Source organism: Ambystoma mexicanum, chromosome 2q (genome assembly GCF_040938575.1).
Source record: "Ambystoma mexicanum isolate Mex_15411 chromosome 2q, UKY_AmexF1_1, whole genome shotgun sequence".
Classification (NCBI taxonomy): Eukaryota; Metazoa; Chordata; class Amphibia; order Caudata; family Ambystomatidae; genus Ambystoma; species Ambystoma mexicanum.
This window is the reverse complement of record NC_090924.1, coordinates 1177700908-1177718513: the sequence shown is the minus strand read 5'-3', so window position 1 is coordinate 1177718513 and position 17606 is coordinate 1177700908. Positions and strand designations below refer to the sequence as shown.

The window sequence follows — 17606 nt, the reverse complement described above, 5'->3', positions numbered from 1 at the left end:
GTAACAGAACAGTCTTAATTTGTACTACAAAAGGTACTTAATATAATCTGGACGTAAAAGATTTTACATTCCAATTGATTTAATTGACTGCGCTATATAATGGCCCTTCGTGCAGACTTGTGTTGGCCACATGCAGAATTAAAACCTTGGAGAAGGAAGTGTTTGTAAAATATGATTTTCATGGTTCTGCAGTGATCCTCCCATGACCTAATTTCAGAGAGCCGGATTCACATAGCAGAACACAGATTTCTCCCAGGCCAACTATATTGAATACAGATACCAGGCTACCAGGAGCCATGTTTGGCTGCCTAGCTCAGCTGTTGCAATACACATATACCTCTCTGTACTTCGGTGCTTGGGAGCTACGAGGTGGTAATTCAGGACAGTTTAAAAGCAGAGTAGGAACTTGTACTCAAAAATCGAGCTGTGCATCCCTTTCATCAGAGTTTTACAGACGCCCTGTCCTTTGGTAAAAGCTGTATGTACTAACCCGCTGGCAGAGCTGTGTCCCACTCGACTTCTGCGGGCACACTGCTTCATCCAGTATCATTGGAATGAGGACCTGTGAATGGTTCTTCTGCAGGTCAGTGGCGTTGTCCTTTGTGAGGAAATGTATGACGTCCATGAGGTAACCTTGAGTCCGATTACTGCCCCGCTGGAGCTGGACCTCGGGAAGGAGCAGGCAGACAGCAAGGAGCGGTGTCAGGCCCCCGAGCGGGCCCCGAGTCCAAGGATGCATTTGGCTCTCTTACGGGGACAGGCTGCTTGGTGTCCTTGGTTGCAAACTTCCAGTTCAGGGCGCGACGGCTGGCAACCTGGAAAAGGGGGCAAGTTAAGGAAAAGGCATTAATTACTTGGACTTCAGCAAGCTTGAAAGGGTCTAGTAATTGGATGGCTAAGCTGATTTGCTGTGACAAGCTGATGCCGAACAACAGGGGCTCTGTGGTGTGTTCGACGCTTCAAACATTAGAATTTAAAATAACGAAGCACTTAAAAATAGCTGTTGCTGGAGTTGGAGCGGGGATTCTGAGGGTTTTTTTTCTACGAATACCTCTTAACAATCAAAAGCACAGGCGTGGACTGCATAAAACCCGAGTAGAGAGCCCAAGCCGTTGACACCTGTTAAGGTTTTTGTTTAATGTCGCAGAAACTAGCGGCATTTTTATAAAATTTGATTTGCATAACATGATAAAGAATCTCAAGTCGCAGGATTCCTCTGTGAGACATCGAAATCAAATCGATAAATGTCAAAATTAACGATGTACACAATTCGAGGACGCCTTCTCCTGCTAACGCCGAGTGTCCACGTCATCCATATATTAAGTCGGCCACTTAATGCACTTTCCCAACATGTGTATTTGTCCTTTGTGAGAAGCAAATTATTTAGCATTAAAATATAAAAAATGTAATCCCTAAAATATAAAATATGTAATCGTGTGCCTCTTAGGGTGATTAACGTATATTCTTTGTTCTGTCTTTGATATTTTTCGTGTCCTTTTTCTTGAAATGTGATGATCGTCCCTTTCGTATTTTAAGAACTGTTTTTCCCAAAGACCATCCACACTTATCGTGTGTGTGTGTGATGCATTGTTTTCGCTTAACATCCAGGCTCTTGTGTTTCTAAGCGTCTGTGTTTCGATATTAATGTCGTGAACTTCAATTAAAGGGCCCATATTACCGGCCGGAATAATGCAGTCGTAATTAGCATTCGGATCGGAGCACATGCACGCATTTCATAAAAGCATGCGGTCTGTGGCGGGATGCCGTATAGCGGTGCCTTTACACATGTCCCCGCTCCTGCATACCGCGACCACTTTACATGCCACCATTTTGTATTACACATGCCAGGGACACAGTAGGGGTAGGATGCGCACGTGTGCAGTCTACGATCTATTTTGGGACTGATTGTCTTACCTTGAGTTCCAGTCTGCAGATGTTGGAGTTCTGGTTACCAGCACGTCGTCGGGATGCTCACAGGGTGAAGTTTCTAAACTCCGCACTGGTGCTCTGGAAACTTGCAAGGATTAGCGCCTGCTGCATTAGCACAGCCTCCGTTGCTATGGAGAGGGCTGCTCTTGGGTTAACAATGGGGGTGGTGGGGGCAGTTGGGGGGCAAGGAAGCCCGTGCAAGTCCGCTCTGCTTTTGTTACTGGCAGTCGGTGGAGGTCTTTATGTTACTTTGAAACTCGTACAGCGCCGTGTGGGGGACAACAGACACACATGGCCTTGAATTCTGAAGCCATTTTACCAAGTCACCTCCAGTACGCCAGAAGGGAACATGTGTGCAAGTCAAATATGCTGAAATATGTTTCGATCCCTTTCAAATGATCACTTTGCAAGTTAAATGAAGAATAACAATAGCAAATTAGATTTTAGCTTTGCAGTAAAAAAAGTGACAGTTACAAGATTACCCCTTGTATTGCCAAATTCAGATTACAAATTATACTCAGTAAGCATTGCCAGGTTCTGTCTGCTATTATGACATGTGGTAATTAATGCCTGTGGTAATGACTGCATACAGTAATATGGAATCCCTAATAGAGTCTTCTGTGTCTCCAAAATGGGGAATTACAGAAGGCACTGAATCATATGGACCCTTCCCTTTGCCACATGCTTAGTGCATGCAGTAACTGTTTCTGTATACCACTAAACGCCGCCTGAGAGTTGGAGGATAATGCTCTGATTTCTTACCGGTAATCTTCATTACTCCTAGTCCCAATCTTCCTTGTCACAGCACTTACATCATGAGGCGTTGCCTCCGATGCAGGACCTTCATCCATTTCTTCTTTTCTGTATAACTGTATAACTCCTCCCCTTTACCCAAAACCCTCAGTTCATTATAACCAAGCCGGAGCATGGGAATCTCCCTGTAGGTCCTGAGAGGGCGCCAGTTGAGACTTCTGCCAGTTTACCAGAAACCCCCAGACTTGCAAGACCTGGCAAACCAGCTGGAGATGTGCCAGGACCATCTGCCGGTGAGCCGGCTTTACTAACCAGTAGTCTAGGTAGGAAAAAATCTGAATGCCCTTCAAGCGGAGATTTGCCACCGGGTGAGCCACCAGTCTGGTGAAAACCCTGGGAGCCGATCGCAACTCAAACGGAAGTACTCGGAATTGAAAGTGCTGAGTCCCCAAAGCAAACTGGAGAAACCTCATCTGACCGGGCATGATAAACACATGGTGATAATGTTCTGCAAAGTCTCCATTTTTAACCGTTCCTTCTGGAGGGAAACCGTGCAGGGCCTTGAGACCGAAGATGAGACGAAACTTCCCGAAGTTTTGGGCACCAAAAACACCCACAAGTAAAATCCCAGACCTCGCTGGGGACAAGGAACTGGCATGACAGTCTCCTTCGGTGCCAATTTCGGCAGGGCCATTGACATTACCAATTTCCTGGGCAGAGAGCAGGGGACAGCAGTTCGAACCATCGATCTTTGGACAGGAGTTGACAGGAAACATACTTGTCAACCCTCTTGGATAGTGTCCAGAGCCCAAGAATCAGAGCATCACTGGGCCCATACTGGAAAAGACTGCTGCAGCATGTCTCCCTGGAGTGGAGCACAGTCAGAGCCCCCCGTCCACAGCTCTCTGCAACTTCTCAAAGCCACCCAGCAACATTCCTGCTGTGTAGGAGCAATCAACAGTCACCCTGAGGGCCAGATGCACCCCAGCATTAACCTTCTTTAAGCTAGAATTCACCTTACCTTCCACTGGGTCCCAGACCGCCGCCTCCTCAGCTGACATAGAGGAGTGACCCACTAGACTAGCGAGGATATTGCTACCTCAACAGTATCTGAAAGAAACTTCTCACTACCCTTCAATGGGTAGAGCTTATCCATATAGCGAGACATGGTAATTATTTCCGGATCACGCGATGCCCGATGGATCTTTGTTTGGATGTCAGAGAGCAAGTTCAACCTTATGCGAGGGGTATATTTATATTGCCGAATGGTGGGGTCGGCCAATTTCCCCTGGACCAAGGGCTCTGAAAATCCCATACTGTGCCAGACTTGAGTCAGCACTTCATGCACCTCTTCCCTGTCCAGATATTTTCCCTTCGCTTCAGCTGTCGAGGAATGGGAACCAGTGGTGGAGACCTCCGTCTCTAAAGAGGAGGAAGACGATAAACACTGACGCTTGTGCCCATTTGTGCGCCCATGACCAGCTTGAAGGAGCAACCTTTGAACGTCTTTCTTGTTAAGGAATAATGCCTTGACTTCTTCCTCATCTCAGAATGACAATAGCTAGAAGAGTGCACAGAGGAAGTGGAAGAGGACATCTCAAAGTGCCTGAGCCTTCTGCTGTGTTTCCCCAGTGTGCTGCCAGGAGCCCTACTTCCACACCGGACTGGTGACTGGAAACCACTTTGTGAGCAAGTCATCACATAACAGGCCCAGGAGAGACTACCACCAATAGGGGAGAAAGAACACTGTATCCCCCTCGTAAACAGCAGCCACAGCAGTTTTTTATATTTTTTATTTTGTACAGTTTATGGTTTACAATTAAAACCTTTCACCAATTTCCAGATAAATAAAAACCAAGTAAGTAAGAATTCCAGACATATAAGTCCAATATACTACAATTGATCAAAAGATAAGGGAAAAGCCATCTGACTCATTTTAAAGTCTATCGTTACGAGACCTGATTTTGCAAACTCTCCAGCAAAGCAAATATTTCTTGTATGAAGCGTATCAAGGCTAGTGTCAGTGAGATTCGCTTTCCCTGCAACAGAATGATCCACCACTGTTCATCCCCAATCAACGGGTGCTCATTGACAAAGGATCCCAACCACTTAGTCCGGCTTTTGACCATTGCTGGACAGAAAAGTATCAAATGTTTCAAAGTCTCCCTGCAGTTTTGTTGCTTGCAGGTTCTACAGTTGAAGCCCATTTATTGCTCCATTGGCCTGACTCCTAGTATCTCCCTCATGGGGAATAGATTAAGTCAGAAGTGCAGAAATTGCTTCCAATAGTGTGAATTTGGGAATTTTTGAAGATACATTGGGAGCAAATTTAGGGAATTATTTTTCGGCCATTTTTTCCCATAACCTTTGAATTCTGTTCTTTCGTCCTGTGTCTTTATCCATTCTTGCTCAAAAAGTTGCCTCTTCACTTTTATGTGGTTAGTTAGGTGAAGGTCTTCAGAGGATTCCAGGCTCTTCAAAATGCATAAGCATATTATTCTCCATTCTACTAGTGTAGCCTGTTTCCCTTCTTTCAATGCTGCTTGCACCATTTTAAAGCCTAATAGGGGAACTGATGAGACACATTTTCAGTACAAACTCAAGGACTTTCAGACAACTGTGGCATAAAGGGATGTTAAGCCTAATTCCATTCTAATCGCCTGGATTGGTGTTCCTTTTCAGAAGGCCGAGAACTTTCTTCCGGAACAAACCCTCCAGTAAGGGCCATGTCATCGCCGGGAGGGAACAGAAGGCTTCAGCTCCGTAGGTAAGGATGGGGACCACCTTCATACGATAGAAAGTCAAAATGGGGGATATTGTGAATTTACAGAACCTTTTTAGCAGAATCCTTGCCTGAGCTGTACATTTACCACTTTACTTCGTAGGGTGATCAACCTTCGGGCATCAATGGTACTTGCATTTACGCATATCCCTAGATATATGATCAAATTCACCTTAAGAATTTTTTCTCCATTCAAGTGCCAACACGTTTTTTTTTTCTTTGCCCTTCTTTGGGAATGCTACAATTATCAAAACTCTATACTTTGTAGCATTTATCTTCAAGCCGTTGCTCTTTATATAAATCTGTAGCACGTCCAGTTGGTGTTGTAGCCCGATAGGTGTTTGGTCCACCAGGACCAAGTCGTCCAAGTAGAGCAATCTGCCCAAAGGTTCCCCTGCAATTTTAGGGGGGGAAACCTTACGGTGCTTAGGGCCTGTGCACATCTGATCTGAACAGGTTAAACAAAGCAGAAGCTAACGCACACCCCTTGCTTTAAGCCCTTTGACGTCTCAATTGTGTCAGACAGGGTGCCACTGATGTCAAGTCTGACTCTCAAGGATGTTCCAGTGTAGAGATCTTTAACGGTCTCTAATAGCTCCCCTGGTCCTTTCCATTGCTCCAGTTTTGTCCATAGTTTTGTTCTGTTTACTGTGTCAAAAGCTTGTGCCAGGTCTGTGAAGGCTAGGTAGATTTTTATGTTAGTTTTCTTTTTTTCTTGTACTCGTCCCTTGAGAATATTTATCAGGAAGACATTTAGGGCTCTCCCACACCTTTAATGAATCCGGCCTGTCTGATATCATTGATCTTAGTGTCGACACTTCACTGTGTAAGCGCATGCAGAATTAGGGCCACAAAGATCTTTCCATCTACATCAAGTAGTGCTATTGGCCTGTAATTTGCAAACAATGTTCGGTTCCCCTTTTTAAAGATGTGGACTATTATTGCCTTCTTCCATGACAAGGGTAATTAATCCACCTTTTTGATGTGGTTGAACAAGATCCAAAGAAAGGAGCCCCACAGCTTGGGTTTTATTTTAGTATCACATTCAACATCGCATCAGGTCCTGGCGCCATCGAGTTGCTAGCCAAATGTATTACAACTGAAATGTCTTCTGTGCTGGTATCGAAGGTCCATCCAGCAGTGTTCCTGTTTGTAGATGTTTCAGAAGAATATTCCAGGTCTTAAAGCAGAGACGTGAAGTGTTCATTCCAGGCGCTGGATGACACAGAGTTTATAAGAAGGGCTTCTTGGGGAGAGTTGCTTCTGTTTATCAGCTGGCAGATTTCACTAGTGTTTTTCATGGTGATGTTCCTTAAAAAGAAAACCGAGTTGTGATGTAACTTCTCAGACTTGTGCACCTCAAGCCAATTACGGTACACTTGTTTTAATTTCTTACCCCTTACGGCTACAGTCAGACACTTCTTCTTTTTTAAGCAGCTATGGTTAGCGTTTAGAGTCTTTTTCTTGATAATCAGCAGTTTATCATATGTGTGTCTTGGGCGGAGAGAGGAATAGTCTAAACCCTTGCACACTGAGCCTGACTCAGTTTCCCTAAATTGTCTGTTGAGTCAATCAGTCAAGCTCTTGACTCTCCCTGTGTTAAAACATAATCGGTTTCTAAACATCTTAAGATGTTATGATTGCTTTGTGGGGATTCTATTACCTCCAGATCTTTCACGTACTTCTGCATGTTTTTGGAGACAAAGATGTAATCTAGAATTTTTCCTCCATTTACATTTCTCCAGGTGATGTTTGGTGGGTGATCAATTTTTGTAGCCCCGTTAAGAATGTCAATGTCTCTAAGGAGCAGGTCTTGTCTCCGTATGAGACCTCTGGACTCTGTATCAGTTGCCCCTAAGTCAACAAAAATGACCAGTTCCTTGTTAGAGGTGAAGCAATTCATGTTGAGGTCCCCACAAATTATTATATAAGGGTTGAACCAATTGTCTCTTGCTCTATCAATGAAGTCTGGAACTATCACAGTCAAGCTGACGGCCTCAGGTGAGGCTGTGTTCCAATAAAGGTTGCACAGGAGCATCTTTTTGGGCTCAATCATATCTTGATTGCTAATTTCAATTGTGAGACTCTGTATGTATGGATTAGGATTCTACACTGATAATATGTGCCAATTCACTGAAAGTTTAAGGGCTGTTATAAGGCTTGACATTGGCCGTCCCTTTAAACCCTTTATCACTGGAATAAGGTAAATCGAATAGCCAGGTAGAAGCAGTGCACTTCGAAGCCAAGTTTCTTGCATACAAATTAGATCAAGATTTTCACAAGCCAAGAACTTCTCAGAAAACAAATGGGTGAAGCCCCGTGTATTCCAGATGCCTATTAGAAAGTTCTTCCCTTCAATCCTTCCTGGCTGTTATGATCTTTTGGGCTCTAACACCAGCGCCTCCACCAACCAGCTCCAATTTTGTTTGTCCACTGGTAGTGCACTAATGATTTTCTCTTCAACAGCCCCCAATGATTTCGCTGGATGCTTCGTCATAATAGTTACTGATAGCGTTTCCTTACCGACGATATGAATTCTTTTTCAAGGGTTTTGGGACTTGCAGTTTGTGCTGCCTCTCGTCTTCACCAACATTGGGTTTTATTTTATCTACGCTGAGTATTGGGGCCACTCTTTTTTAGCTTCTTTCCTCTTTTCTTTGTACTTCCAAACTGGTTAGCTTTCTGAGGTTGAATCCCATCCTCAGAAGCTGTGGGGCTTCGTTCAACAGTAACTTCTTAACAAGCTCCGATGGAAGGTGCAATATGACCATATCCATCGTCCTTCTTCGGGGAAGTCAACGATTTTGACATCATTAGTTGTTATTGACTTCAATGATAATAAATGATGTAATAGTCTGAGCACGTTCGCTTTGTTCTTTATTAAGCCATCTTTGATCTGTAAAATCTGCTCGAGAAGTAACGTAGGATCTTCTGGGTTACCCTCATTTATATAGTCACTAAGGATCTTCAAGCCAGGAGGCCGACTTTTGCTAGAAATTTCAGATTTCCTCTGGTTTTTTGATTGATGATGTTTGGCTCTTCTCTCTTCCATAGTCATGAATTCTTTAGAGTTGTCCCTTGATTTGTCTCTTGCATCGTTTTTTTGGTGATTTGCGGGTGATGACAATTCTGTTACTCGCTCTAGCCAGTGTCTTATGTCTTTTGCACGAGCGGGATTTATCGCCATAGTAGGACATGAAATCTGATTTTTCCATTTCAGAAAGTATTTGAATATCACACGCCTCGATCTCCATTCACTGGTTGCTCTTCATCCTTTCATCAGCATCTGTGGCACTTGATTGGCGTATTTTTCTTTTTGAAGCCCTTAAGGGAGGTGAGAGGTCTTCAACTCCCATTTGTTTTTCACTAATATTCCTGTGAGGTTTTCTACTTCTATTGTTGTCTGGCTCTTTTGAACCCTCGTCCACTACCGACTCCACTTTTGGGCCCTCTGCTGTGCTAGGACCTCAAGTGTTTTCACCAGGCATCGGACAAATCTCACCAGAAGGCTCCAAGCGCTCTTCCTCTGATTGTGAATTAGTAGTGAAGGAATTATCATCTTCGACTTCAATCACGGCAGGTATATCCCTTTCCCTCTGTATTGCAGTTTCGTCATCCGACAAGCTGTAACTTGTCAGTTCATTAAATCCTCTGTTGATTCTGTGCTGGGTGCTGGGGACAAGAGGTAGATTGCCGACTTCTCCCGGCTACTGCATGTTACTGTGTCACGCTTCACCTTGGTAGAGAGGGTTGAGTGTACTTTATTCCATTCTACCTTTCCTTGTAGGGAAGGTAAAATTAGATTTTTCACAAAGGATTTTCTCTCATTTGATTGAGCTTTGTTTGGTAATGTCATGTTCTTGTTTCTTTTTTGTTTTATGCGTGATTGAAGTGTATTCCTGCACTTTGGAGCTTTCCCTATAGCCCCAATTGTTTCCGGCTTAGTAAGATGTGTTCTTTTTCTGATCCTTGTACTGGTTTCTTAGAGAATATGTGGTAGAGTTTGTTAGAAGTCAAGCCCTCTTTTCTTGGCCACGGGGCTGGGAGAGAAGGAGCAGGGTTTTCAAGCTCCTGCACTATGCCTCTTGTGTTAAGATCTCTTGGCTCTCTTTCCCCTGATCTATTCTAATCTTCAGGAGGGATGATTTCCTGTTCAGGTGTAGGTCCCCCTTGCTTGTCTGCCACCCCAACTTTGTTATTTCTCGTGGATCGTGATCCATTTTTGCAGGGCTCTTCATCATGTTTCTTTCTAGAGTGTTATGATCACCATTACTCAGGGCCAAGTCAGCTCTGTCTTCTTGGAAGGTAGTGATTCCTGGTTCCATCAGAGTTCTGATAAGAACTGGTCTGAAGTGCTGATATTTCCCTACGTCATTTGTCCTTTTCCTCAATTATCAGATCTTAAATACTGTGGTTTGTATTGCACTTATCTCTAGGTTCTTCTGTAATGCCGTCACAACACCCTCCACAAATAGGACTTTGGCATGCAACATCAGCAGGACTGTGGTGTTGCCGTTTATTTGGTCGTTCAGGTCTCATGGAGTTTCATGAATGGTGCCAAGATAAGGCATAGAGTAGTTATAATATTGCTTTCAATTCCTTGGTTGCTTACCCCCATAGTATTATTGCTAACCTCATTCAAGGGGCCAATTCCATATGGTTCCATTGATGTTGATTTGTCTGAACTTCCCAGTTTGTCTCCCTCAGTAACATCCAGACAATGGGCCTCATTACGAGATGGGTGGTAGTCATGGCGCTATTTGTGCCATGACTGCCACCAATGATGTGTCCGGCACTTGTCTCGTTCAATGGGGACTTACCGGTGTAGTCCGACCTTTGCGGGACCAGTAAGTCCCCGTTGAAAAAGCCATTCCCCATTCCCATTTGAGCCCCCATAGGGCTCAATGGGAATGGGGAAGGCGCTAATAACGGTACCGCAAATTGCGGTACCGTTATTACCTCTGATTTCTCTTAACGGGTCCTGTCCATAACGCCTGGTCAGACCAGGCGTTAAAGGAGGGACCCGCTAAGGGAACTCATAGTAGGGCGGTATGGGATTACCGGCACCGGTCTCCTTATCAGTGCCCGGTATCCCTTACTGCCCTACTCGTAATGAGGCCCAATCAGTATCAAAGGTAGAAGACAAGCACGGTTTTTTAGACGATAGCTTGATATGGGCATGCTGAAATTGAGTAGAGTGATCCTGTATGGATGAGCCACTGAGCAATTGACTTGAGTTCTGCATGTTGGACTTTAAAGTGGCTTTCTGTTTTTCTTTAGTCGTGCACAATGATAAAGCAGCATCCATGTTACTTGAGTATGTCATCTGCTCCTTTTCTCTTTTCAATAATAAACTTGCAGAATAACCATTTGGCTATCATGCAGTTTGGGCCAGAAAACCTGCTTCTAGGTGCCCCAGATTTTCAGCATCCAATATTTCTCCACGAGGCCTCATTTAGGCGGTTGACTGGTTTGAGGCTATGACAATAGAGTTTGTCGCATTTGGCTCTCTATTTGAGGGCTTTTTCTAGTAATTAAAAGTGTGTTTGCTCAGTAAAGCTCCCTTAACCCTGTCGGATTCCAGGTTGCTCTCTGGGGGCAACCCTTTAGCTGGAGGTGGTCCAGTCCTTTGATTGAATTGAAAACAGACGAAGGGGCAGAGCAAACCACAAATGTCCTTGGGCCTGCCACTCCTCTGCTGGTGGTAGGGTTTCCTAGGGTGGCCCTGACATTGTTTAAAATTTGCGAAGTATTTCTGGGCTTGTCCTTCATTGTTAGTTCTGGGTTATTATCTCTTGTTTGCGTATCAATCCTCTCCTTAATCGGTGTCTTGTTTGAAAACAACCCCGGGCTTGTCGGGGGGGGGCTTGATTGAGATACTTCTGGTGCCCTAAGTTTAGAGACGCATCCATACTATTCGGGAGCACGCAAACCGCCACCTGGGTCTTTCCTCCACCATGTTGGGGAGTCGACGCTGGGGAGCAGTTCACAATCTTTATGCATTCTTGAATGGGTTTACTACTCTCTGCGGCTTCTGCATCCTGAGGGATTGCTTTAACCACAGCGGCCAAAGGGCAGGTCAGACCCCCCTGTGTTGATTTGTGTCAGAATTTGCTATTGAACATGCTGCATTTTGTGGGAGATCTGCCAGCTCCCCCGACTCCACCCCCTCTGCCCGAGCTGCACAAGCCGACCCCCCACTTGCTTCTGGGGCCGAAGCGTAATTGTTTCATCACCAGTCTTCTCTTGGTCCCCTGTTGGCTCCCTGGGGATATCAGCTCCCAAGCTATCCAAAAAAAGAGCCGTGCTGGCTGTAATCGTCACAGCAACATCAAAAGGGCAAGAGCCAGGACCAGGGAGCACTGACTCTGGGGAGAGAATGTCACAGTTAACAGGGGTCGCACAGTGCAAATAAAGTCAGGGGCTGAAGTTTTGGGGGGATCTTCTCCATTTCCTTCCTCGCTCACCTCCAATGCCCCCAAATGGCTCAGGTTGTTAGAAATCATTGTAAGCTGAGGGGACGACCCTCACAAAGATCCCGTGGACAGAGCTCGTCTCCCATATACAACGGGAGGAGACCCACTCTAGGCACGTCCTGCTGCCGACTACCAAGACTGCGGGCAAACTCAGCAAACTCTGCTACGCTCCGCTGGGCGACAGAGTTTTGTGGCTGGGCTCCTCCTCTTCACAATAGACGCAATAGAGAGACTGCCAACACTGCTGCTTTCACCACTCACGCTGCCAAGACTACCAGCAAACTCAGCAAACTCCACAGCAGTGCCCAAGCCTGCAATTCTGATGCACATGCAGACAGTCCCGACCCGCCTCTGGAAGCCTTCCAAACAGCTAAAGACAGCCTTGGGTGCCACGGCACAACGCTGAGGCATTCCCAAACCGGGCTGGCATGCAGGTAACCAAATTAAGGGCGATTTTGGGGCCCTATCCAACCCTCGCCATGCAGGGAGCAGACCCCCCTACTTACCTCCATCCCCCGGGCCCGACCGACCCGGGGCAGTGATGCTTCCCTCGCCGGGCCGCGATGCCCTGCATGCATCTAGGGAGAAAGCCTCCAAGCTCAACTGATTCCCAAGCCCTGCCAGGGAACAGGGAGCATGTTACACCTTAGGGAAAAACCGATGCCCTGCCAATCGGCTCCACAGGTGGCCAGCATACAGTGTTCCCCTGTGCCACAAACCCAGAATAGAAGACCCTGGCGGAGAAAGGAAAAACTTAACTGGGGGTTGTGGGTAAAGGGGAAAAGTTATAAAGAAAAGAAGAAATGGAAGAAGGTCCTGTGTGGGAGGCGGGGCCTCATGAGGTAAGTACTGGGACGAGGAAGAGGGACATGGAGGTAATGGTTACCTCCACAAATGCAGTGATGGGAAAAGCGATATATGGGTTATCTGGCATCCCCTACCCGAATTCTTCACAAAATGCTATACTGGACAATTAGGTATAGACAGACAGGGAGTGGGAAGAAAATATTGAATGGCAGGCACACTGGCCAGAAAACACATTCCAGGAAAAGTGAATGCCAAAAACAATACTGGACTTCACAAATGACTAATATGACACTTGAACAGAAATCAGAAGAACGTTTAGGGACATGCTTGCACAAAACAGCACAAGGGAAAATACCAGAACAGAGTGGGCAGGCTAGTATTTATATTCACAGCAGGGCTACCAAAACAGTAAATTGGTTTCTGCATGCAGCTCTAGTTCTTTGTGCTGAATGCTATGGATTTGACAAATAATACAACACATTTAATAGTCTATAACTCCAAGCTACTGAAAAACCTATGGTGCCTTTCAACTTAAGCTCCCTTTTGTAGGATTAAGCCAGGTTTTTCATCAAAATGACACTTTATGCACAATTTATGGGAGCCCAGAACTAGCTTCCCACTTCTCAAAACCACCGGGGCCAAGCCAACCCACAGTCCTCTGAAAGGCAGTTAATACTAGTGAGCTTCATGAGTCCAGGAAACGATTGACAACAGCGCAATTCAGCAGCACAATACATATATTTAGAGCATATTTACACACGAGAGAGTACACATGTCCTAAATGCAGGCTGAGCAGTCGCACAACTCAGTGGAACTGCCTAAAAAAAACTCTTAGAACTTTGGAAACGGGCCTACCTTCAGTGGAAAAAGATAGGGACCTCTAAATGTAGTTAGAGGTACTGACCTTAAACTAAATCACGGAAATAAATCACACAATGGAAATCAATGGGTAAGTGAACACAGCGCCTACTTTTAACTGATTGGGTTACTACACCAGGGTTGAGCAAAGCACATAACTCAAAGCATAGGCATATGCACATGGAAGAAATTGGAAAATGCAAGGTGTACACCAGCCAAGGCAGCTGACAACCCAGAGGGGCTGGGAACAGCAGTGAACTGAAGTCATCCCAGGAAATGGGAAATAATCAAAAGTGTATTTTGGTATTTTCCCAGCTGGATGGTGGCAATCCCCCTTTCGCGGGAGTCCCAGATGCCACCATGGCACATCTGAAGGCCATTCAGCATGCTGCAGCATACCTCACAAACGGACTAAGAAAATTCAACCACATCACCCCCATCATCAAGGCGATGCACTATCTACCCCTTCAAACATGCATCAGGCACAAGACATTCTGCAACACCCACAAAGTAGTCACCACAAAACAGTATTCTACTTGGCTGACAAACTCACAATGTCTGGAGGCCACTACACCACCACAAGCCACAACATCGCCAAGCTGGAAACAAAGAACTGCAAGAAGGAAAAACAAGTGAGCAGGCATTTTCTTGCAATTGTACCCTGTCTCTGGAACAAGTCACTGATGCATATAATACTGTCCGCACCATCCTACACTGCAGGAAGGGCCTGAAGACCCTTGTCTTCAAAGAGCATTTTGTCAATTGCTGACTGTTCAACTCAACGCAATTCTCTCCATATTGAGTTCCCTATGCTCTCCCTACCCATCCCAGCTCCTCTGCAGTGCATGCACCCTACTTGTAATCACCAGGTGTGTCCATGTTGCAAAGCAATCCATGGCGTCCCAATTAGGCTCATGCTTTATAAATCGGTTCTATGTGTTTTTACTAACTTTTTTTAAAGTGGTAATTTTGGTCATGCACTTTTGTTTTTCATTATGGGACCCCCTCACATACCGCCCTCACTACCCCATGCCCCCACATCTCCTCCTCTGACTCCTCAGCCCCCTACTTCCCTACCCCTTCATATACATTTACATACACATAAAAATGAAATGCCGGATTCTAGTAGTACAAAAGTGCAGGACCAAAATGACAACTTAAAAGAAGAACTCTGTAAGAGATGTGATATGTATGTAATGGGCATTTGAATAGCCAAGTCCCTGCTAGTCACCCATGTTGAGCAGGCAAGTGGGTGGGTGCAGAGAGGTAATCTGGAGAGTATGCGAGAGAGATGTTATGTGTGCAGATAGACCACATTTTATCATGGGGTATAGCTGCATTCTAATGGCAGAGGTGCTGTGAGATGTATGTGAGGTAGAAGACACAGCCTCATTATAAGGTTGGAGGTAGCCATGCCGGTTTTACCGGCAATTCGCCTTGCGTGGGAGCCAGAGCCGGTACGTCCCCATTCTCATTTGAGCCCCCATAGGGCTCACTGGGAATGGGGAGATGATAGGAGGATGGAGACGGTAGGGGAGGATGGTAGCAGCGACACCATTCATAACGGTACCCTTGCTACCATCCAGTTCTGCTTGCGGATGCCGGTACGGCCACCTGCACCCTTGAGCAGAACTCGTAATGTTCGGTATGTTAACAACGGTGCCGGTAGCACTACCAGCGCCGTTATTACTGTGCCGCCACAGTCGTAATGAGGCCCTTTTTTATGTGTACAGCTAGACCAAAATTTATTATGAGGGATAGCTGAGTTCCAATGGCAATGGTGCCGTGTAAAGAATGTGAAGCAGGAGAGACATTGGGCCTGATTCAGTGAAGCGTTTTATAAAGGCGCAATCCCGTTGCAAAACGCTCTGTGAATTTGGCCCCCTATGTGTACAGCTAGATGTGTCCATATGCATCTGATATGAAGCAGCAAAGAGTTTCAGATAGTGGGGGCTTGGACGGAGAAAGTGATATCTCCAATTTGGGTTGATTTGAAAGGGCGAATCACCAGAAGGCGAGCAGTGCCAGATCTCAGGTTTCTAGTGAGGTCATAATGAGTGATTTTCTGTTGAGGGTATTTTGGACCTGTCTTGTGTAATGCCCCGTGAGTGATGCACTTGACTTTAAAAGTGACCCACCATCCAATTGGGAGCCAGTGGAGGGTACAGAGGGTGGGATTGATGTGTTATCTTTGGCCAAAGGGTGAGGAGGAGCCTTGCTGCAGAGTTATGGACTCTTTGGAGCTTTTTGAGTTGGTAGGCAGGTGCACCCAGATAGAGAGATTTTGCGAAGTCTAGTCAAGAGAGGACAATGGACATGATTTTCATCACAGGAGAGGTAAGGAAAAATGTGTCTGAGTATGCAGAGGTATCAGGATTTTGACACAGTGTTAATGTGTTATGATAGAGTCAGGTCAGTGTCCATTGTGCAGCCCAGGGTTTTGAATGTGGCGGATGAAGCGGCGGGGGCCTTGGGAGGGAAGCCAAGGGTTAAGTTGCTTGAAGAGCACTGTTTTTACACAAATCATGATCTCTGTTTTCCCACCAGAGATTTTTGAAAGTCATCCAGAAAGGCTGGTTAGGCAGTGGAGATGGACTGAGCAATTCTAAAAATGATTTAAGTGTCGTCAGCATAGTGGTAGCGGGTGAAGCTGTGTGTGTGTATGGATAAGTGCAAGGAGAGGGCTCATGTCGAGGTTGAAGAGGAGAGGGGATAGGCAAGCGGATGAAGTGAAAGGATGGAGGAAGGTGATTTGGTGTCTGTTTGCAAGGAATGAGGAGATCCACTTCAGTGCTGGGTCCCTAATGCCAAGGGAGTGGAGCCTGTCAATGAGGATGCTGTGGATAATGGTGCCAAATGCGGATGAAAGGTCCAGTAGTATGAATGCGGCACAGCCCTCTGTGTCTGCTGTGTTTTTGAGGTCATCCCATACAGAGACAGGAAAGGTTCAGTTCCGTGAAGCGGGTCTAAAACTGAACTGGACTGGATGGGGTCGAGGAGGTGCTTGGTTTATGTGAAAGTACAGATTCAGGAGTAGGCAATGTGATCATCTCGGCCATCGCCTCCCACTTGATCACTGCTACTAACATCTGCTCCTGCAATCATCGAACTATGGTTACTCTCGCCGCCCACTCCGCCCATTGAGTGCATGAAAGTCGTTAGCTCACGGCACCCACAACCTGATTGGTCACGGCTCCCCCTCTACTACAAGGACCATTCTACTATCTCATAAGGGCATCTGTGAACATCCCCAGAGCTAAACCCTCCACGAACTATGCAAACAAGTGCTTCACTTTCTCTACCTGTACTGCAACTAACGGCTCCGGCTATGCCGCATGTGCTAACCTATTAATGACTATTGTGTTAGTGGCACAAACATATTACTCTGCCAAACCACGAGTGCTCATATGATTATTGTAACTCATATCACACGTGCACGCAAGCCCCTCTGTTTGGTCTGCCACGCTACTCACTCTGCCAAAACCACAGAAGCATTAAAAGATCAGTGTTTGTGACATACCCGCCTATTATTGATTCTTGGTACTGTACTGCATCCTTGTATTTACTGAAACTAACCTGGGGCATCAACCCATCCGCTCCTCACTACTAGCGTAATACTAGTGCTGCTTCCGGCAAGCCTGCCTAATCTCGTCTGTATATGCATAAATTAGCATCCTACCTGCATCCACATTGTACTGTCCTCCACTGCCTACCTGGGCGCGGCCTTTGGTTCCTACTCCTGATCACCTCACGGCCACATCAGCCGCCTGCACCGCCTTTCCTAACTACCTTGTTAATTTATTGCTAGCACTGTACTTTCGTTTATAGCCAGTGCCTCTCTGTGCCCCACCTCATTGCCCTTGAATTACCGGAGTCCATACTGCCAATTGCCTTGTTGATTTTATTGTTAGCACTGTGCTTTAACTTACAGCTAGTGCCCTCCTGTGCCGCTTATGCCTAATTGCCTTATTGATTTATTGGTGCCTAATTGCCGTTTATTC

The 17606-nt window shown here is 45.8% G+C and overlaps 1 protein-coding gene across 2 annotated transcripts in view; it reads right to left on the bottom strand.

The window, feature by feature from the left end:
* Positions 1-2026, bottom strand: part of SLC39A12 (solute carrier family 39 member 12) — a 787521-nt gene extending 785495 nt beyond the window's left edge. The window contains exons 1-2 of one of the 2 annotated variants that reach the window (XM_069648578.1): positions 1915-2026; positions 491-815 (exon numbers count right to left, since the gene is read on the bottom strand). In XM_069648578.1, coding sequence (XP_069504679.1) covers positions 491-739 — 249 coding nt within the window. In that variant the 5' untranslated portion in view covers positions 740-815; positions 1915-2026. The remainder of the gene's footprint in view (positions 1-490; positions 816-1914) is intronic. The other variant, XM_069648576.1, reaches the window with a different exon arrangement.
* Positions 2027-17606: the final 15580 nt, after the last annotated feature.